This window comes from Struthio camelus, chromosome 3 (assembly GCF_040807025.1).
Source record: "Struthio camelus isolate bStrCam1 chromosome 3, bStrCam1.hap1, whole genome shotgun sequence".
NCBI lineage: Eukaryota > Metazoa > Chordata > Aves > Struthioniformes > Struthionidae > Struthio > Struthio camelus.
The window spans coordinates 11,642,255-11,665,410 of record NC_090944.1 but is presented as its reverse complement, the minus strand read 5'-3'; the positions used below and the strand labels follow the sequence as shown (position 1 = coordinate 11,665,410).

The following is a 23,156-nucleotide window of genomic DNA, read 5'->3' as shown; positions in this document are numbered from 1 at the left end:
AACAAGCTCTCCAACGTGTGTGCATTGCTATGGTGAGATAGTGCATACAGCAAGGAACGTGCAAATTTACTTGGAGACAGCATTCCTGCTTCTTGGAACTGGGAGCACTGACTGGCTGGACTTGCTTTGTACGGTGCTCATGAAGCAGGGACAAAGTCAAATCATACCAGAAAATTACCACTCCCACAGTGTTTGGCATATACAAAATTGGCATGGACAGAAATTTAGGATATTTTTATCTTTTGGATCTTTTGGAGCTGAAAGCAAGCTCAAGGCATGTCTTTGCAGGGACAGAATGTGTCAGTTTACCACAACTGATGATGATGTGCGCCTGTGCAAATAAAGAATTTGCTATACCCACTTTTCCTAATATGCTGTCTTACTATGGAAAGTGTCATAATTGGAAACCAAGTATCTGGATACCTTTCAAGGTGACTTTCATTAAAATCCCATTGGCAGGTGAGGTTCCTCTTCACTGAACGAAACAAGACATTGGTGTAAGACACTGAGATATGAAGTATTTTGCTCATATGGCCTTTATGTGCAAAACACACCTGCAAAAGTGATGTGGGGGAAAAAAAAAACTTTCACAAAACAAAATAGAGATAATATGTATGTAACATCTGTAGAAGAGATTACATTCTCATTTAATCCCATCTCATATGAGTAAGGAAGGATCTTGTTCAAAGTCAGCACCTGATCCCACCCCATGAGGCCAAGGAGCCTTGAACATGCCTAGTGGAAACAGAGCCCTGCCATTCAAAATGTTCTATTTGCTACTGCACATACTTCATCTGATCCCTCAAGGCTTCAGTGAGGTCTAGGGGGAATAATATAGCTGGGAAGCACCAGAGGGGATTTCAAGGATCTGTGAGTGGGGAAGGGAGGCTGGAAGAATCAGTGAGATTTCCAGGGTACAAGGTTTGGGGAGGGTGTCAGCTTATGGAAGTGAGACTGGAAGAGGTTTATGAAGGGGAACTGGAAGGAGTCTGGAAGGACTACAGGAGACTTTGTTGGGGGGAGTCCTCTCACTCCTTCCTCTTTGCTTTCAACCCCAGCTATTCACCCTCCTCCAGGCAGCGAAGAAGGGGAGATAGAAAAGGCTGAGCTTGAGACCCTGCTACTACTGAGGGTAGATGTAGAAAATGACCAGAGAAGTGAGCCAAAGCGGACCCCAAGTATCAGTGTTTTCTGTCTTATTAAGGACGGGCCACTTCTGCATCCAGTACTCTTTCCCAGTATGGTTAGGGAACACCATCATCCAACCTTCCTCTCCCTCATCAGTGGCTGCAACCCACAGGAGCAGAGGACAGCCAACTGTGCTAGACAATATCCATCTCTCAGGGTCCCAAACTGCCTACACAGTCAAGCATCAGCTGGTAAATAAAAGCACTCTGCTTCATCCATGGCCAGCGACCATAGTCCTGAGATAACGATCCTTTGCGAGTTTGGGGGAAGGCTAAACAGACTGGATAACTTTATGCTGCTAACTTGGCTCTGAGTATTCACTTCCTAACGCAATGTACTCAACAAGAGCAACCACTTACATGTGTGTATTCAGTAAGATCATATATCAGCCAAGTTGATGGGGAAGTTTTCACCAGCTGTTCTGGTCTGTGAGCGCTGAACCTCCCACAGAAGGGCTCCGTCCCACTGATAATGCGCCCTGTGGTAACAGGGTCCTTTGTGTCTGATAGAGGTAAAAAAATAAAGGGGATCAAAGTACAGGAAATAGGTATTCAAAAAGTTTGTGAACACAGTCCTACTCTTATAGATTCTCCTGCCCAGATAAATTTTGAACACTCATAGGGCAGTTGTCTCCTAGGTAAAGGATACTGAAAGGCAAGAGGGGCAATTAGATCCCTGTTTTGACCACAAAACTTCATGCCAAATGCTATTGTCTTAAGCCAAAAAGAGTCTGTGACTAAATACTTTCCCTCCAGGAAATACACAGACAAAGCTGGAAATCAACATAGCAAACAGCAGAGAAACCACCTCCCCCCCCCCACACACACCGAGCTTGCTCCACTGGGTTATCAACCACACCAACAACAATTGCTAGGATTTCTTTTGTTCCTAGTGTTTAAGCAAGAGGCTTTCTTCCATCAGTAGATACTAACTATTCACCTTTACCTCCAATAAAAGAAATAGATTCCATCAGATGAATATAATAGAGAACAAATTCCTGTGAAAATCTTTCCTGAAAGATATTATGAATGTAGTAAGTTTAGCTGTATTCAAGCGGAGGCTATGCAAGTACTCGGAAAGTAGTGCCACTGAAAGCTAGTATATTAACAAAAATATCAGGCTTAAGAAATTAATTGACATGAAAAAAACCTTTGGATTTGGAGAAAACTAAGATATACGCTCATCCAGTTTTCATTCTTTCCTAGGCACCTGTTTTGATTTCTGCTGAAGACAGGACATAAGGCTTGATGAATCATAGGTCTGAACATGTGTGGCTGTTTTTGTGTTGTCCTGGAGTCTGTTCATCACAATTTATTGTCATTATGCTACCTTTAAATATTTTCTACATTTTAGAATGAACTAAAATAAGAAATCAAGTACCTCTTTGTTCTATTTGTTACATATCATTTTTTATTCCCACTTCACTGTTGAACTATCACCAGCTTTTCAGTTAAAGTTATTTTCTTTTTTTGTTGGTAGAATTCTAGCTTTGGGACCACATAATTAGACCAATAATGTCCAGTTGCTATCTCCATTTTTATACCTAAGATTTCTATCCCTCCCCAATTAATTTAACTCATTACTTTCCTCCACTTGGAAGAGTCAATCACCAAATAGACATATTACTGGCTGGGATCTGTTCTTTGCCCATACTGAATATAAGGATACAATAAGAAGTATCTATGGAGCCACTTTTTGGCGTTCTTTACAGATATAAGAGAGTTACTTTCCGACTGGTGCAATACCTCCATGTTAGAAAGCTATCTATAATTTTTACAAAAGCTAATATTTTATACCTTGCCTGACCAGTCAAGTATACCCCAGATATTTGCACTGCTGCACTGAGTAAATGCAGCAGTCATCAAGAAAGACCGAAAGCAAAGATCTCTAGAGCTGGAATCAGCCTGAGCTGTAGCTGTTGGCTCTGTTAGATTTGCTTAGATTCAGTAGATATACTGAAAAGCAAATAATGTCACATTTCCCAGGACTTGCATTTTTTGTCTCTATTCCTAATGTTCCCAGCCATCAAAATGTATCAGCTACTCTAAGTTTGCTGTGATGCATGACTAAGTCATGTAATATATTACAGGAAAATGTAATACATTTGTAAATGTATTAATCATGTTTTTAATATTAGTACCATAAATTCCATCATCGGAATAAATACAAATAGTGAATACCTGAGGAAAAAAGTGTATATAAAAAAAAAATATTTAATGTGTACATTTACTGTTATTAAAAGTACATTTATATCATAAAAAGAATCAACTGCCATATCAGATACTGCTTATTTGTCAAAGAAAATCACTACCTTTCTCAAAGCCATTCCGAAAAAGGATTTTAGCAGAAGATGGCTCAGTTTCACATCTTACTGAAAGAAGTTCCTCTATTGCTACTTGTACCTTAAAGAAAGTGAAATGCGGTTACAATACAATAACATCTGACTAGTTTCAGCAGAAGGCTTCAACATGTTAAGTCATCGCTGCATTTTTCATCAAATAGGGACAGATAGCAAGGCAGTTCTGACCAAGCAGGCAGCCGGATAGTAAAAATCAGCTCAAAACACGGGGGCTTCACTGCAGAGAGTGAAGGCCAAGATCAGATGCTTCGATACGCTGCAGAATCCCATGGGGATTCAGGGCAAAAAAACAGAGACACTCCCAATACCAGAAATCATCACTAGACGATATCAAATTTATCTCAACCCCTAGGCCTTGACTGCTGTTAAGTGCAACAGCTCCATCAATTGCACCAGCATAGACTTGATTTTTTAAGTTTAAGGATACCTACCTGGCGAGCAGTGGCATTTGTGGGAATCATGTTGCTGAATACGTCATTCCAGGAGATGCTGAACCACCCCGTACCCGACACAGTCAACATCTGACAGGCAAAAAGCAAATAAATAAATAAAACCAGATACAAACTGCATAAGATGTACAGAGTTCTAACCTGGTATATAGATCTCTGACCAAAGAGCTTTTTGTGGCCAGTATTTTAAAACTTCTGTAAATCGAGAGCCCCTTCAGCTACTTTTTAAGCTGCTCTTGGTCTCCACGCTCTCTTTTGACACACACACTGGGGGCTCCCATTCTCAGATTAACAGCAGCGCAAGGGATACACAACCTGTGCAGAAGCAATAACTGCCACAAACATACCCTCCGGCCTCCCGATCATCATCTCCTAGATTTAACCACTAGGATAGACTTCCCTCACTACTGAGAGCTTCATCAAGCTGAAGGTTTCTATCAGTCACCTGACTGCAATACGAGGCACATCTGATAACATGCATTTTGAACGTGTTAGAAAAAAGTAAAAGGTATCCCAAGTCTGTATAAATTAACATGAGTCACTAATTAGTGAGTAAAAGCTGAGGGGAGTCAGCATTGCTTGCAGTTCAATGCATTAGCAGGTTATAATGCAAACGTAGGGTTTACGTCAGCCTGCCAACATGTATTAAAAGCCTTGTACAGCTTCGGCTTACATGACACACTTTCGTGCCTAGCAAGGCCAAGGCCTTTACCCACAGGATTTGCTACCCTCTATATCACCAGGGCCAGTATAGCTCCCAGGGTCACGCACACAGCACTGACCTGCACTTCTGGAAGTCGCAAGGCACGAGCCTGAATTTCATGTCTCTCCAGGTAGTAGGTGTTCACCACATGGGGATTCAGCCACGTGTTGTGTATCTGGACGCCAACTCTCATCCCGCTGCTGGGTGCCTTGCCATGATGCAGCGCTTCCAGGTAGTACCTCGAGCCAGCAGTTAGCTCGAATTTGGGGGATTTTGGCTGCCAGCTCTCATTCCAGTTATTTTCCCAGTGCTCAGACCACTCAGAATTGCCCGCAGGGAGAGAAGCTATTCTTACCTATGTCCAAGCCAATAAAAACAATCAGAGCCATTTCTCCAGCCCCAAAAGTCACTGTGTCCAGCACCACAGCTCTACTGATACAGAGAGGAGGTTTGTGCTCATAACTAACAGAAGTGGGTTGATGGATGACATTTTTCCGTTTTATTACGCAGGGAGAGCCATCCTCTCAGTGAGGTTTAGTTTAGGACTGTGAGCTCAATACCAGAAAGAAGGCAATTCCTGTGGCTGACTCTAGCCTAATGACATTTTTCCCATTTAGCTTTTCATGAATGGCTTCAATTCTATGTCTCACGTCCCACAAATACAAAAGCAAGAACTATATCTACAGCCCTCTGAGGTGTAGCAAGTTACTATTTGTAAGAAAGATCAGCAACATAGAGCTTTTTAAGAGATAAAGAGAAGGCCTATATGCTTCTGCTAGCACTGTTCAGTTATTTAAGCTTAAGACAAGCCTAAAGAGACAAAGTACCTTTATTTGTAGCATCCCCTGTAGCATTACAGAGAGAAAGACCAATGTTTTCAGAGGGTGGAATTTCTACAGGTAAAAAAGGATGCAAAAGAAAGCAGTAGGACAGAAAGCCTCCAGGTCCCCTTGTACAGATTGAGTAACATGTGGAAATACTAAAATGTCTCCCAGAAAAGACTTTCAAAAATTCTGGATGCAATAGTGAGCCTTTCAGGAGCCGAGCTGCTGATAAGCGCCAATGTAAAACACCAAATATAATCCGACATATTTAAGTCTACAGCAGGTGCAGAATAAGGGCTAATAACCCAGTTCTTACTGGTGAAATTCTCACTTGTGATGACCTTAAATACAACTCTTCCCTATCCTAACTCTCTTATTTTTGCTGTGCCAATAGTAATACCTTACATCCTGGATCTTGGGACAAACTCAAGTATAGAGATGCTGGACCGTCCGCCTGAATCCAGAAGGTATAATTGTTGGTCTGAGGAGCCACAAAAAATCCACGAAGCCTGGAGCTAAACAAAAGCAGAACATCAATAGCACGTATAAGAGTTAGCGCAACCCCTCTCCACCCTATCTTCACACATACACTGAGTAACAGAGAAAGAACGTGGGACCTATCTACAGCAAAACACAAATTCATTCAGAGACTTAAAACTGCTAAAAACACCAAAAATGACCCATTTGCAGATTAAATAGTGTTTATAATTGAGATAATCTAGGAAATTGATTGAGATAATTCAAGGAAGAAGAAAAAAAATAGAGTTACCTCTCCAAGGAAGTAGGTATGATTTTGCTGGTGGCTGCATACCCTTGTGCATTTATTCTTAATCAAAACCCTATCCCTGACTAGACAAGAAAAGGCTTAAAATCACACATAAAATCAACTGAAAAATACACAGAAGTGTTAGAAAAGTGAAGATGTCCATGCATTTTGCACAGCTCTCCATAGGTGTCTCTAAAGAGGCTCAGGAAGGTGCACTAACACAGCTCACAGACAGATTTGCAGCTTGGGGCGCATCAGTGTATTTCCACCAGCTCCAGCTGAGCTGCTGTTGCCAACATTAACTAAGGATCTGACCCTCCACATCTGGCTGGAGCTCTAACCTAAGGCAGCCTCTACTACAGCTGTTTCTACCTCCTCAGCTGTTACTTTTGTGGTGTTTCAGCACATCCAGGCCAGACAGAGGAAAAAAATACTGAGCAAAAGTAAAAAGGGGGAAGGGGAATAAAACATTTCACAGAATATTTTGAGCTTCAAAGGGGCGTTGGAGCAGAGGGCTTGCTTTGATTCACATGAGCGACGCAGTCAGACTTTGCTATAAAGAACTGTCAGGTGTTATTGTTATGCCTTACACTGCTAAAGGTGATTGCCATGGCTTCATCTCTTTTTAAGATCACTGAGTACCTGAATGACTGCTTTGCCCCAGACAGAAATCTTACTGGGGAACTGGCATTAGGTACAAACTGCCATCTATATCCAGGGCCTGCTTCTGTCAGATCAGAGGCATCATCCCAGACTTCAAAGAGAAGCCCTCTGTTTCCTAGAAAGTTAAAATAAAAATATTCTCAGTAGCAGCCAACAAAAAACCCAGAGCATATGCTAGAATCAGTGGTGCAAGAAGGCAGGCCAGAATAGAAGATTTCAATAATCGATTGGCTCCATTTGCAGATCTATTTGCACTCCAAGATAAAACATAGTTCTTGCTTTAGGGAATTCTCTCTACTTTGATACCCTTCACCAGAAAGAACAAAAATCCTCAAAGAACAGAACTTCCAACCCAGCTAACGTGTCTGGTGTCCTGCAGGAAGCATTGTGCTAAACTATGGTCAAAATAAGCCAAGCCCAACACTATGGTCAATAATTTCCTGTTGCAATGCTCCACTCGAGCAATGTCCCCAGCTTCCTCAGCTAGCTCATCTATCCCCACTTTTACCTAAATATTGTCATGCTTCTTCACCTTATTTTCAATGGCTTTATACATCAGGCTGAGCTTCCCCCCACCACAGTAAGGCTGCAAGCAGTGGGCTGAGCTATCTTCCCTGCCTGTTCTTGTTATCAAATCTAGGAGAAAATAGCTTGATATTGAAGCAGAGAGCATTTTGGGAAGCCCTGTTTCTATAACACCTTCATCACCAAATGATTGCTACCCTCCACTTCCATACGTATGGATTTTTAGTAATACAAATACTGTACCTGGCTGGGGGGCAGTAAGCCTGCTGTCCTTGCCAACAGGCTCAGTGGTGCAGCTGATTTTCTGGGGAGAAAGGTGCTTCACTTTACAGAGGACACCTGGCAGCAGGAAAGAAGTCAACATGCCACTTGCGATTTAGAAACACAAACGAGCTGTGGAATAAGCCCACCTTCTTTCCAAAAGGGTCAACGTTTTCCCCAGAAACCTGGGCTTGCATATCAAAGCAAGTAAAAGGCTTCACTCTTCCAGTCAAAATAACTAGGCCTTCCTTATGGCGAGCATTACGACTCCCTCACTTACTATCCATCAATACTGGTTGGGTTTCTGTGGCCAATGCCGATACCACTGTACTGGAAAAACATTTAACATCTTCCCTTACCTGCAACAGTGACCCGCACTGGCTCCTCGAAGAAATCCCCCATGATAGTGAGGTCAGTGCCTCCTCCAAGACTTCCACCAGCTGGATACACAGAGGCTATATCTGCAGAGGAAGGAAAAGTGGAATCTGAAAATGAGCATGAGAAAGATTGATCCCAAACCTATTTCAAAGCCAGCAGCACACTTGAACTATTTCCAACAGGAATAGGCTTCTGTGAATGGAAAAGGCTTCCCTGCTCCTTCATTCAGCTCTTGGCAGCCACGGGGATTATAGAGAGCTCAGCAACATGACAGGAGAAATACTGTAATGCTTGAACTGTTACTTCGTCTTACACCTGTCATGCTCAGATTGCAGTTGTGGAACTCCAAAAAGTGGAAATGAAGTTGTTTTAATCCTTTTGACCTTGTCTGACTCACTTCTGAACTCAATCTACAGGTTTAGATGCTGCTGCATCTAAACAGTCCCCTTTCCAACAGTCCTTATGGGACAAATGCAGGGAGCTGAGCATCTGACCGTGAGCATCCACATTGTGACCACTAGAATCTTTCAGGATTTGCTCTTTATTAATGCCATCCCCTTCCACAACGAAGACCTATTTTCCTCCACGATGACAAGTTTTTCATTTTGTATTCAGATGTCCTAGTCTAAGCATCTAAATGCACTTACAGAGTCTTGAAAAAAGCCTAATGAAAAAGCTGAGGGAAACTTTTCCAGATCTACACTTTTTTTCCTAATTCATCCAATTTCAAAACTTTACTTTGATAGTATTGTCTACTGGGTAGAGGAGTACAGTCTACTAGGTAGATTTCGCAGATGTTATTTCTGCTAAGCCTCTGCCAGTAGCCTACAAGGCAACTCTGGGCAGGGTCGTTTCATTTTACCGTAACTCAGTTTCCTCACATGTAAATAAGGAGCTAATGATACTGCCCTCTTTTAAAAAGTGCCTAGAATCTTTAGGTGAAACAAGCTATATGCTATATACAATATATGAAATACATTAATGCATTGACTGTATTCTAAAAAAATTCTTTTGTTATTATCTCTTGTTCCAGGCTCCTCAGATATAGCACATATATTTCAGGTCCTCTACTGGTCAAATCTTAATGGAAAAAAACATGGTGGGGCCTTTCTGAGGACCTATGCAGGTGAACCACGTGGTATGTTTCAGCTTTATGCAACTGCAGGAGGTCAAACACTATCCCGTGCTCTACAGCCCATGATCCCCTACTTCCATAATGACCGTTAGGCACAAGTCCTTTCCAAAACTCTGGCACTGTTTTTTCATGATCATTATGTTGAGTGGGTGCTCAGGATTTCATTATCTGTTATCTACATAGCTGGAAGTGTCATGTCATGGTTATAAATATTAACATGCCTTAATTTTTATTCTTTTCCAACCAATGGTGCAGCAATGTGCCATTCACCAGCCCTTTATGTGAACTCAGCTCTTAAGAGTGGCTAAACATTATCTCCATCATCTCATCCTAAGGCCACTGCGTTACCTAAAGTGCAATCTTACCAAATATGATGTGATTTAAGGGGGAAAGGTGGTGTAAAACTTCTCTAGATCCAACACCTCAAGTCTACAACTGTTACAGGACAAGGAATAAGGATTAAACAACTCCATTCCAAACCCTGTCACAGAATCACGGAATGGTTGAGATTGGAAAGCACCTCTAGAGATCATCTAGTCCAACCCCCCCGCTCAAGCAGCGTCACCTAGAGCACATTACCCAGGATTACGTCCAGATGGCTTTTGAATATCTCCAGGGAAGGAGACTCCACAGCCTCTCTGGGCAACCCGGTCCAGTGCTCAGTCACCCACAATCCAGTGCTCAGTCGCTCTGCTGTTCTCTGCTTGACTCTTCCAAGTTAGAGCTGTCCATCACAGACAGAGTTCAAAGATATCTCTAAGATGTGAACATTAATCCACTGGGGATTTAGCACGTAGCCTAAGGCAGCACACCCAGCCCTTAGCAGGTAAATTTGGTCTTCCTGAAATTTTCTATCTATCTGCAGCCTTTTGTCCCGTCAGCCCACAATGGAGCATAACATACCAGGGGAGCTGCACACCTAAAACAAGGGCACAACATGACTATGTCCTTAGGAAGAGTAACAGCAAGTTTTTTTCCTAGACCACTCTGGAATTGTCGTGGGACTGTGCAACTGGTGAGGTGAACCAGTGCAATACCTGAATGGGTCTGATACAAGAAAAGCTCCTGTTTGGCACTGATGAGCCAAGCATCTTTGTGTACTGTTGACCTGGAAGAAAAAGAAAATGCCTGAGAGATTCATGGCAATTTAAATTGGGATTAGACCTTCTTTTGGCAGAACTGGACACTTGCTCTCCAGATGAACAGTGGGATATTTTTATGGGGACTAACAATAACTGTCACCCATGCATTGAGACACTGATTCAAGATACTCCGTTATATGGCTGGAATGCTTTATAAAAAGTTCTTTCCCATTACAAAGCATGGCTTTGATATTATCAAAATGCATCCTTATGTTTTCTTTTCATGACATAATTCTTTCCTACTTGAATGATAGGATAAAAGTGAGGTGGAAGGAATTTATTCAGCTACACTTAACAAATGACTTCTGTTTTGGACACTGAAGCTAAAGTATTAAACCTCCAAAGTGGAGGTGCTTTGGAGGAGGAATGTCCTCCCTTTTCATCCCTAATACGACGATCATCTTTTCAAGTTAACAAAACCTAATTTCTAAGGAACAAAACATAATTTTCAGTGCAAATGTCAGTACAAGTTTCATGCACTTACCCCAAACTCAACTGTGTTCCCACATAGAAAAATAGAAAGAGCTTTCTTACTCACCTTCCTTTGTTAAACACTGAGAAGCTAACATTGTGAGACCCTGGAGGAGAGAAAACACATTTACTTTATGGCAGGGACGTGAAGTGCTCCGTGAAGGGTGTATTCTACCAAATCTTATCCACGTGTCCTGGGCCTGATTCTCCTCCTCATTACGTTTTCCTTGTACCAGTATAATTGTGCTGATTTCAGAGCTGCTCTTGATTTACAGAATCACAGAATGGTTGAGGTTGGAAGGGACCTCTGGAGATCATCTAGTCCAACTCACCTGCTCAAGCAAGGTCATCTATAGCATATTTCCCAGGATCACATCCAGACAGGTTTTGAATATCTCCGGGGAAGGAGACCTCTCTGGGCAACCTGGTCTGGTCCAGTGCTCTGTCACCCTCACAGGAAAGAAGTTTTGCCTCAGGTTCAGATGGAACTTCCTGTGGTTCAGTTTCTGCCTGTTGCCTCTTGTCCTGTCGCTGGGCACCATGGAGAAGAGACTGGCCTCATCCTGGGGAGAGGAAGCCAGCAGAGGATGAGGCCAGCCTCTTCTCCGTGGTGCCCAGCAACAGGACAAGAGGCAATGGGCACAAACTGAAACATAGGAAGTTCCACCTGAACCTGAGAAAAAACTTCTTCACTATGAGGGTGACAGAGCATTGGAACAGGTTACCCAGAGAGGTAGTGGAGTCTCCTTCCCTGGAGATGTTCAAAAGCCGTCTGGATGTGATCCTGGGCAATATGCTCTAGAGGTCCCTGCTTGAGCAGGGAGGTTGGACTAGATGATCTCCAGAGGTCCCTTCCAACCTAAACGATTCTGTGATCCTCTCGACATCCTCCCTTCAGATACTTGTACACATGGATCAGATCGATGATCTGATCTCTCAGTCTTCTCTTCTCCAGACTGAACAGGCCCAGCTCTCGCAGCCTCTCCTCGTAGGAGAGATGCTCCAGTCCCCTCATCATCTTTGTAGCCCTCTGCTGGACTCTCTCCAGGAGTGCCATGTCTCTCTTGTCCTGGGGAGCCCAGCACTGGACACAGTACTCCAGGTGAGGCCTCCCCAGGGCTGAGGAGAGGGGCAGGATCACCTCCCTCCACCTGCTGGCAACACTCTGCCTAATGCACCCCGGGAGACCATGGGCCTTCTTGGCCACAAGGGCACACTGCTGGCTCATGGTCAACTTGTCCACCAGCACTCCCAGGTCCTTCTCTGCAGAGCTGCTTTCCAGCAGGTCAGCCCCCAGCCTGTACTGCTGCATGGGGTTATTCCTCCCCAGGTGCAGGACCCTTTGTTGGTCTTCATGAGGTTCCTCTCCGCCCATCTCTCCAGCCTGTCCAGGTCCCTCGGAATGGCAGCACAGTCTTCTGGTGTGTCAGCCACTCCCCCCAGTTTAGTATCATCAGCAAACTTGCTGAGAGTGCTCTCTGTGCCTTCCTCCAGGTCACAGATGAATACATTGAACAAGACTGGACCCAGGACTGACCCCTGGGGGACACCGCTGGCTACAGGCCTCCAACTAGACTCTGCGTCACTGACCACAACCCTTACAGGAAGAGGAAAAAAAATATATCAACATGCACCATAAGAGACAGTCCAGAAAATCTCAGAAGTAACCAAAAAAACCAAAACAATAACCCGAAACACTTTGCAAGTCTCAAGCTGAAATGGGGCCATGACTATTGTATCACTTAGGGCAGGATTCCCTTTACCTAATTTTAGGAGTGGGGTTCAGGTCACAGTTTAAGACATATTCAGATGTCTACATGCAGGGATCTATATATGAGCTCCTAGAACAGCCAGTGAAAATTTAGAGCTTAATTCCTTTGCTCATGCACAAGTTTCAGGTGTCATTTGAGATGTCCTAGGGCAGTCAAGACATCTGTAGATGGTTGATAGATGTGGCAGGAGATCGTGCCCTTCTGATGGGGTACCAAGAGGCCAGGTGGGACATTGTACAGCATCTCAAACTCACACACGTGCAGACAGCTGAACTGCTTAACAGCATAATGAGCTTAGAGCCTTAGATCATAGGTAGACACTACAGGGTAAACACCTACAATTATATATCTGAGTCTACAGGTTGACCGTCAGGGGTAGGATTTGTCTGTATATGTATGTTCTTTGTTTTATCTTAGACCCTCTGTGGGTCTAGATTCTTGCGGGGATAGGACCTTGTGGGTCTTATCTGACCTCACCTGCCATGCCACCAGCCCTCCATCATGTTTGGGAGGCAGCAGAGGTCCTAGATGCTCCAAGACACCTCAAAATTTCAGGCTATTGAATTGAGCAGCCAGCATCTACATGAAAGCTAGGTATTCATTTCAGATGTATTTAGTTAACTCGGATCACCTTTCCCAAGCAGGAAGTTTGCTGTGCAGACAAAGCCTCAGAAAGAAATCAGAAGCTTCCTCAGAGTGGTGGAAAGTGAGGAAAATGAAGCAGTGACAAAGCAAGTGATCCAAACTGCTACCAGAGAGGCCATGAATGTGGATACCCAACCTATTCCTCTGTCTTAACGAAGGAGGAAAGGGAAGGTCCATCACATACAAGAAAAAAAAAGGAAACTGAGCAAAGACAGAAAAGAAGCCAAATCGCTTAGTTGCTTCTGGTCATGTTTACACCATTTTTGTCACTGCTTCACTTGGGCACTGCAGTTCATTTTCTCCAAAAGGCTGCACAGATAGCCAAGGGGATGCAAATCACTTACTGCCGTGGTTATGCTTAAGACCATGGTAAGTCAGGCACCTGAAGCAGGTTTTATGGACTCAGCCTGAAGTCACACTTTTAATTTGGAAGGCAAGACTCCCCACCTCTGCCCAAGGAGCTGCAGAAATTGCAGAAACAGGGGCTTTTCACTTACCTATGTGGTTGCCTTCCACCCGGCACTGCAGGGTCCCCAGTCCATTTTCCACCCGAATAGGATAGCTGCAGAGAGACAAAGAGGCATTGTTCTTTTTGCTTCCAAAGGGTCATAAAAACACAGTGAGAATCATCAGACCAAACAAAGACGCTGACTTATACTTCTGAGGTAGCCACCCTTGGCTCCCTTTAGAAAAAGGGAGACAACACCTCATTTGTCTCCTGTCTCATTTATCTTTCCGCTGACCGTTGACAGAGCTGACTAGCTTAGAAGGATCCCTTCCAGCAACACGCAGCTCTCCAATTTGGCCCTGTAATCCCTGTTTCGAGAAGTTGATCCTATTGGCAATTTTGAGTGCTCTGTCTGAAATGGGAGCTGAAGGGAGATGAGACTGGGCACCTGGTGAGGGCAAATAGGAGGGGAAGAGCTGGGAAAAAAGAGGATCTATAATTTACACAAAGGGATGGGCAGATCAAATATGGCTCCCAATTTAGAGATGGCCTAAAATAGAGTTTGTTCCCTTTTCACCTGCTGCAAAACCGGAGAAGGTAGTTTAGACCTTCTGTGCCTCTGGCGGGAAATGAGCTTTACGGGATGGAGGGAACTGATCTCTCAGCAGGGGGGAATTGATCACAAGCTGGAAAAGAGCTGTAAATGGTGAAACTGCTTTGAGAAAGGAAAAAGGAAAAAAAAAAAATCAATGATGTCACAGATGGGTCTGCAAAACTTTAAACAACTTACAAAGAGTGGCCCCGCTCCTCATATCTACACTACTTAGTAGTTTGAGAGACGGATGCATATCTGTACTGAATTTCTGATTTGCACAACTGAAGACCTAGCTTCAAAACATGATCTAGTCACTAGGAGTTAAGACCAGACCTGCTCCAGTGAAAACCCATCACACAGGCAGGGTTTTTCGCCTTCTGTCCCATTAAAGGTGCAGCAAGTAGCTCATGCAGCATCAGTTATCCGACGGCAAGACCCTGCCCCTGCACAGCAACAGGGGTTAAACACTCAGGATCTTGGGTCCTATCTCCAATTCACATTTGCATATAAGTTCCCCTTCTGGGAGCAGGTGAAATTTTACAGTGAAGTAAGTGGGCCCACTGAGGACTCCAGGAGCCTTAGCACCAATGTCTGTGCAATCAGGATTTTCCTCTGATTTCCTTTAACACAGGCCTTACTTTTTCAAAGACTTGATCACTGTAAGACATAATTGCTCGTAGCCTGGAGAAATCAGAGACAGCACTACAGCATAGCTGAGTCACATTGGCTGTGTCGTGTTCCCACCACAGCAGCATGGACTGAGAGACACAAGCAGCAAAACACTGCTTGGTGACTGTGAGTTCTGCATTCATCAAAGAAGTGGCACAGTTCATTACCTGCTCCTATCCTGTTAACAAAACTCTACAGGTTGCTATGGTGGCCAGGCAGAGCCATATCTCACTTTTTCCTTGCTTTTTTCCAGGAATCAGCCTTCCATAACTTCTTGAGGTGCGTGACAAACTGTACCGGTCCATAGGACAGGGCACTAAAGGGGATGTTACTACAGAGCCCATGGCCGTTTCCATAACCCAGCAGAGGGTAAGAGAGCCAGCAGTCCAGAATAATCTCCTGTAACTTCCAGGACATAAGGATAAATCCATACCAATAAAGGAACAATGCCAGGACATTCTCACTGGACCCTGTCCATCTACACTGCTAAACTTTTGGAGCTGTCCTTCCACAGTTTTGGCTGAGGTCTGCTAACCCACCTTTCAGAATATATCCATACACGATTCATTGTATCAGACTGCACTGGCCCAGGTCTATTTCCAAAAGACAGCTTGAATATTGCAACCTTGTTTTGGAGACTAAGAGAGTTGAACAAACCCAGATGCAGCCAGGCCATACCACATGGCTTCTAGGTCAGAGAACAGCCCTTGGCCCTACTTTGTTACAGATAGAGCTGCAGATCCTCTCTGCAACCGCAGAGCACCAGCAGCTCTTGCCCGCACCAACCACAGACCTAGTGGTCAGCTCCTCATGGTCCTTCCCCACATTATGACAAAGCAGGAAAGCTCTGCCAAAAGCCAGAAAACGTTTGTGCACAAGCTGTGCTGAGCTTTTGCACCAATACAAACCAAAGGTCGGTCAAAAACTAACATGCTTCTTGCTTACATGCTTCTTGCTTGCTTGTTGGCAAAAGAGCAGAGACTGGTCCATCCATCTACTTCTGCCACAAGGAAAGCTGGGCTAGGCAGAAAATAAACAGGAAAGACATGACTTTAAGACAAGACATAAAGCTTCCCAGTTGAAATTATGATCCTGTTAAAACAGGCAGCCAATATTTTCAAAAGGGTCAGGAATTTCCCCTCACTTGTATTCAGCGCTTACTGGTCTCCTAGAAAACCAAACAAGCCCTAGTCTCTTATATCTTAGAGGGTATAAATACTGCAGACTGTATAAATACTGTCCACACGCTGTGAGGAAACACATCTTTATACAGACTGTGGCAGAACTGTCTTAGAGACACCCTGGCTACTTCTGAAAGACCCAAGTATCTCCTCTCTGTAGCAGAGGCTTGGCCACTTTGGTCCCAGAAGGTCTTTACCCACCCTTTCCTTCCAGAAGCACCAGGCAGCACAAGGGCAGTGTCATGCTGCTACAGCTGTATTGCTTCATGATGCAGCTCAGTCATTTCTTTATTTCTTTGAGGAGAGACAATGTGACAAACAACTTCTGCTAAGAAATCACCCAAGCTCCTTACAGTAAATTGGAGTATTCCCGCCTTAAAGAACCAGTAGGGCAAGAAACGACTTCCACTAGAGAGGAGGAGTCAGGTGGGAGCAATAAATTCACAGTAATCAGCATAAGCAGCAAAGAGTGGTAATGATTCTTTGAGAATTAACAGGCAATTAAGGAAAACATGTAATTAAAAACCTACTATAATGCAAACACTTTGCTATGACCTGGGCTTTGGGTGCAGTTATATGCGGTTTTATTAATAGAGTTGGTGAGTATTCAGATATGTTTATTTTAAGGAAAAGCAGAAGAAAATTACAGTGTTGTGAAACAATCGACTTAGCATCACTGGACCATTGTATCCCATACAAAGCCCAAAAAAAAGTACAGAACACCTTCATCAGTACAAAAACCCTTCCCTCTTTTGCCCTGAATTTTACCCAGTGTGACTGAGTGACAAATGGCTTTGGGGAAGTCCAAGTTCCCCTTAGTACATCCTAGTACATATTTACTAACACAAAACAAATATGAGGCAAGCATTCCCATGAAGCTATGATATGGACTTATCTGGTATGCTAAGGTTTTGGGGCCATTTCCTCTTTGGCTGTTAGTGAGGTTATGCTGTAAATGAGTAATGGAGCAATGGAGCACACAGGCATGTCCAACCCGAAGTCAGACAGTGCAGCCTTTCTTCCCACTGATCGAAGATTTCACAGTTTCACCAGAGGCAGGGGAAACAGTAATTATTGTTGAACAAAGGATGCATTAATAGGTATCCAGGGAGCAAAAATGTAGAGCTGATAAACAAGTGTAATTAATGTGCCAGGAATCTACAACAGACTTTTATTTTCACTAGCAGAGAATTTAGTACTTAGCAAGGCAACTGTTCATCCAGGCCAGGAAATTGCTAGAAAATACGCAGTGGTCAAACATCTGCAGCTGTACACATCAAGAATTAGGATTTCCAGGTAACTAGTGGGGATATACACCTTCCCTGGGTCCTGAACTGGTCCTTAAAATGCCAGAGTGACTATAGATTAATAGTTTCTTTAAAGTATCCACCCGGGCTTAGTTCTCCACTGTCATGGTCACAAGTGGAGGTAAAATAGAACCTGGTGAGAGTATGAGACTGTTTCCACACATATGGAAATATATATGTTGGACCTGAGGGCAACATTCACACTCATTTTGGACTCGTGCTTAAAATCCTGCTGCCTTGGAACCATGGAAAATTTGAAAATTTACCTGCTTTGCTCTGCTGTGCATAACCACAGAAGCAGCAGGAAATAAAAAAAAACAAACCTTCCTTGAGAAGCAGGAAGTGACCAGAGAAGGTTTAAAGCAGTGGAGAATTAAGCTTTTTGTCTCAAAACACTTCTGCTTTGCCTTTTGGCTCACCATGAAAGCATCTGCTTCAAACTAATAGTATTTCTAAAAATGCAAATGGAACGGAAAATTTATTTAACTTTTAGATTCTGACATTATTTTAATTAGTTAAATTTTAATTTGCTAGCCAAAATAAAATCTACAACAACCAGATGCAATTACAGTACAGTTCACACTGAGCTGTGATTGACTGTGCTGCCAGTAAACAAACCAACTAGCTTAATGGACCAGTTGCAATTAGATTAACAAAGTTTGCTGGAGCCCAACTCATGAGCTGCAATAAACCGCAAAAGAAGGAAACAGCAATTCTAGGCCAACTGGTTGCAATTTATTGCTGTCAAGGAGGTTGATGGAAGAAATGCCAATTTACAGGGACTAGGTCAGGTAGCAGCTTATACATAATTACCCATCAATATAATCAACATCGAAGTCCAGGGTTTCATATCTTCCAGCAATTGTCTTCCCGTAGATCTCTATCAGATTTCCTGTTTGAAAGGAGATGGAAATTAAAAGGAGTCTTTTAAAAGCTGGGTGCTTTCCCTCAACGTATTTTGTTAACTAAAAAAAATCTGACTGAACTCCACTGCAGAACCTCATGAGGCAACCAAATAGCGTCACCTACACGCACTAAATGTGAGTGTGCTGTGTTTTTACGATAGAGGAGGTCAGGGCCCAGAAAAGGACTTCAGCATAAGTTCATTTTTACAGTTAAGTACAGCGCTTCACTTTTAGGACAAGCGCTCCAACACACTAGTGTTTATGCTTAAAGTCCTTTTCAAGGGCGCCAGAGACGCAGGGCCTAAAACAAGAAAAGCAGTAGTGCAGAGGAATAATTAAAATACAATATAATAAAGAAGTACTTAGAATAAACAGTTTAAAACAAAATTAAACAAAATCAGAGACCAAAGTTCCCACTTAAGTTTTCTACATTGTAGATAAACACAGAGCTCTCCTTATGTATGCTGGGTTTCTGAGACAGTGGAGGTCTAATATATGTGGTTAATGAAATCACAGTGATTCAATATACTCTAATGCTAATACCTACAGTTGTCCAGATAAAACCTTCTCAAGGCTCCCTTTACTGTACTGACTGCTTGATTCATTTACCTACACATAGGTGTCTTATGTCATCTGAGGTACCCTGAGGTATTGCACATATCCTCCAACTGCGAGTCCAGAAGGAAGCAAGCCTTCGTAGTCCTATATCATATCTACCTGCCCCATGCAGCTCTCCCTTGTACTCTAGGACATTTTGAATAGTACTAGATGCTTAGAGTCACTCTCTTTTTCTGCACAGACTATCTTGGGAGGTCAGATGTCTGACTAACATGGAGAAACATCCCTATAGATACCCTAAAGCAAGGCATGTGAATCTGGAGCTGAAATCCGCTCCTAATTTCTGATTATTTTCTGGTGGACTGATATGATTAGATCACCTAGGTGCCACTAAATCTCAGAAGATACATCTCTACACTGCCAAGAGACCAAAAGGTTTTGATTGCTCATGACTTGGGATATAAACTTTTAAGTAAAATTTTCTAAGAAAGCCTGGAACTACCAACAGAATAGCAGTAGGGGAGGGAAAAAAAAAAAAAAAAGTGTTTTCCAAACATCAGTTAATTCTTCAGACTACTATCAGTGATTGTCTTTTCAGGTAAATTTGAAATCTGGTCTAAAGCTTCGTTAACTACAAGTGTGAACGGCATTATAATATCAGCACTTAATAGTTAATGCTTATTGAAAGTACTATGGAAGAAATAGGACAGACAGCTTAGGAACCGAGAATGATTAGATGTACCCTCCGAACAACTAATCAACATCTCCCTGCTCAGGTAGAGTTGGGCTATGGAGACCAAGTGCCAAATGCCCCAATGGTCATTATGCACTACCCGTTTTGCTTGTACCCAGTGCAACAAACTTTTCCCCTGTGAAAACCCATTTTCCTATTCAGCGTGAGCTTGGACATTAAGTTCTGGAGGTGCCTATTTTAATCCCCAGCAATACAACCCCCTCATAAGGAGAAAGACAGTATGCAACATCAAATAATAATTAAAGTGAGCTCCATCTTAAAGAAAGATCCCATACCTGGGATGCCAGATGGTGGACTAATTTGGTAAACCACAGGTGTCTGCGCAGCAGAGAACTGCAAGGAGAAATTTGTAGTTAAATGGCAGTTGTTTTCACAGCAGCCTGACAAGATCTGATTACACATTGCTCACAACACAGTTGGCAACCACATTTCAGAGACTCGCACTTTAGGATTTGAATATTGGAGTGGATTCCTGCTCTGAAAAGGGAGTAAGTCTAAATGCACCCTTCTTACCCAGGAGATTTGCTCCCCCTCTACATTCAGAGTCTCACCTGCCGCTATTTTTGCATCCTTTTCGTCTGTGCCCAAGTTGTACGTCTTGGCTTGAGACGATCCCAGATGTTTATTATTCAGAAAAGATGATTTAAAACGCTACACAAATTCTAAGCCATACTTTGTCTAAAGTCAAGGCCTCCATTTTGCCTGGCGTGGTGGAATCAGTTCCTTCCTCCCTTGCCCTGATAAGATGCTCTTAAAAATTATTTCTACAGCACAGAAAAGATACTCAAGCTAGCCTTCAACAAGCTTGTTGGGTACCGAAAAGCACCTTAGCAAAAAAAATGCTTATATTGGCCCAATTTCAGCTCCGTCTCCACTCAGTATAATACATCAAAGGTGCCTTCAGGAAAGCATTACCTTCCCCTCTGCGAAGAAATGGCACAGAGATATTGGAAATCTTCTCTGGGTTCCTGATTTGAACAGAGCCCAGGAAGGGGCAGAGATATTTTGCTTAAAGAAAAGCTTCTCAGAAGATGGGAAGCCCACGGGAATCCTTTCCAAATGTAGAAGGAACACCCTCTGACTCTCAAAGTAATTGAAGAACACTGATACTTGAGCTGGAAGATGTTTTTTCTGCCTTTTCAACAGGCAGAGCAGCCCTGTTCCTTTTTTTTAGTTTACACTTAAATCAGTTTGTGAGATTTTTTTAGCCAAATTGACTCTAGCAACCATTTGTCTAGGCTGACAGCAATCCTGTTCAAATGTTAGGTGGGGGAACATTACTCAGTCAAGGACAAGAAGTACACATGGTCCTCAACATGCTGTTAATTCACACGTAGGTGATATTTGCTGCGAATGGGCCTATCTACAATCACAAAAAGGAAGCCCAGCACGACCAAATACATGGAGGGCCTCAGCAGCAGAAAACTATCTCATACCGAAGCCCAGGGTCTGGATACCAGAACTGAAGGAAAGGAAAAGGTGGTGGAAAGTCTTTCAAATTATTTTAAAAAACATTTATTCTTTGGACAAGGAGTGAGCTGTCTTCAGAGTACAAGGTATCATCCACTGCTGAAGGCAGGGGTGCTGGGTTAGCTGAATGCCATCTAACAGTAAGTAGATATATCTGAGGTGCGCCCAACTTCACTAGGGACAGCCAGTGAAACAGAGCCACGTGTCTTGCCAAGGCCACGAGGAGGGATATGGAAAGGGAATGTGGGCTCTTGGACTAAGGATCTGTTAGTAAATAACATAGAACCTGCTACTTCATCCAGAAAACTGCAGGGTTTATGTTCATATAGGGAAACTCTCTCTACCTACACCAAAAAGGTGGTCTCATCCACACTGTCTGTAGGTAGCAGTCTGGCCGTTACCCAGGCAGCTTCTGGAAGAGAGGTAGAAAGAACCACCCAAATCCTGAATCCTTGGCACAGTCCCAGGCCTGGGGTCTGCATCCTGACCTGCTTTGCTAACTATTACAGACATAGCCTTGGGATTCACAGGAAGACCTTGTGAAACAAAAAAAACAAAAAACAAAAAAAAAAAAACATTTCAGTGCTTTGTTTCAGTTATCTGTTCTGGAATAGAAGAGTAATATCATCATCTTTCCCAGTAGCACTCTGCACTCTGGAGATGAAGAGTACCATGTGAAAACTGAGGGTCACATCTATAAAGGTGTTCAAGTGTCTTGGGACTAAGGCAATCTACAGATTTGTTCAGATTTTGTAAAACCCATTTATCTATCTGCTTTCTCAGAAGCTACAAATACCTTCGCAGATCTGGCCTGCAGCACTACTAACTGGCTAAATTCTGATTTCATTTAAGATAACAACTGCTCGATTTCATTAACCCTACAGAACAAGATAGGTTTCCCATGCGTGTTTATTTTCTGTTCCCATCCTCCCAGGTTTCTAAGAACCTTCGTCACATCTCTCTAGCCTCCTCACCTTCTTTTTGAGCCCCTTCCCATCCCCATTTCCACTTGTGGATGCTGCTGACAGGCCTATAAACAGCTTAAACAACTTGCATTTCCAGAATCAAATCAAGGAGTCTACTGCAAGTTCTCTGCAAGCTTTCTCTGAACATGAGTCCCTTTCAGAGTCCAATGTTTTCTTCCCTCTAGGTCATACATGCAAAATAGATGAAAAGCCACAAACTGCCTCCAATGCTTGTCAGTGCAGAGAAGTAAAGGCAGCATCCCACCACACCCTGGGCTGGAGCTGATGCAGAGAAAGGAGTCAAAAACAGCATGGAAATCCAGGGCCACTAGCTGACATTAACGTCTGAGCTGTTTAGACTTGCTGCTGCCTGCAGCAGGCTTTTTCAATCTACTGCAGAGGGAAAATTAATTTTTAATACGCATAGCTCCCAGGTCCCAGTCCCAAAACAAAGAGACACATTGTGTTTTATTTAGCTTGGAATGCATCTCATTAACAGCATCCCCTGGTGATTTTTCATCAGCTCTGCAAGCTAGCTGAGCCACCCAATGACTCGTCAACTTTAATGTGCCATTTACTGAAACACTGGGCTTTCCTGCTCAATACTCAAAGTTAGCACAGAGGTAGGACGTGACTTCCAGACACACCAGGCCTCATCCTCAAGCAAACGTCCACAGTTAAGGATTCCACGCTGCAAGAGATCCCAACACCATCATCATTAACTGCTCTAACACCAGCATACCCCACAACCTCCAAAGGCAACATGTTTTGGTATTGAGAATCAAAAGGGCTAAATACTTTGCTGGAGGGGGCTGAGGGGTGGTAAGTTCTCACAGGCCTGGAGAGATCCCCTTTTCTGAAACCAGTTATGCCCATATGAGGTATTCCTGCCCTTCACTACCTCCCACTGCTGACTGACTATACGCTACTACCCTACAGCTAGGAGGGTAAACCCAAAAGAAGTAATCTCATGTGAGCCCCCCAATTCAGTTCAGCTAGAATTGGCTGCGTTAGGTTAAAACT

At 43.2% G+C, this 23,156-nt stretch overlaps 1 protein-coding gene across 6 annotated transcripts in view; it reads right to left on the bottom strand.

Moving 5' to 3' along the window:
- Positions 1 to 23,156, bottom strand: part of PKHD1 (PKHD1 ciliary IPT domain containing fibrocystin/polyductin) — a 280,498-nt gene that overhangs the window by 248,970 nt on the left and 8,372 nt on the right. For all 6 annotated transcript variants that reach the window (XM_068936956.1, XM_068936955.1, XM_068936957.1 and 3 more), the window contains exons 6-20: positions 19,974 to 20,031; positions 18,295 to 18,373; positions 15,939 to 16,013; positions 13,779 to 13,843; positions 10,932 to 10,971; positions 10,289 to 10,359; positions 8,098 to 8,199; positions 7,721 to 7,816; positions 6,932 to 7,067; positions 5,924 to 6,038; positions 4,779 to 5,054; positions 3,979 to 4,068; positions 3,500 to 3,590; positions 1,548 to 1,690; positions 424 to 554 (exon numbers count right to left, since the gene is read on the bottom strand). In XM_068936956.1, coding sequence (XP_068793057.1) covers positions 424 to 554; positions 1,548 to 1,690; positions 3,500 to 3,590; positions 3,979 to 4,068; positions 4,779 to 5,054; positions 5,924 to 6,038; positions 6,932 to 7,067; positions 7,721 to 7,816; positions 8,098 to 8,199; positions 10,289 to 10,359; positions 10,932 to 10,971; positions 13,779 to 13,843; positions 15,939 to 16,013; positions 18,295 to 18,373; positions 19,974 to 20,031 — 1,568 coding nt within the window. The remainder of the gene's footprint in view (positions 1 to 423; positions 555 to 1,547; positions 1,691 to 3,499; positions 3,591 to 3,978; positions 4,069 to 4,778; positions 5,055 to 5,923; positions 6,039 to 6,931; positions 7,068 to 7,720; positions 7,817 to 8,097; positions 8,200 to 10,288; positions 10,360 to 10,931; positions 10,972 to 13,778; positions 13,844 to 15,938; positions 16,014 to 18,294; positions 18,374 to 19,973; positions 20,032 to 23,156) is intronic.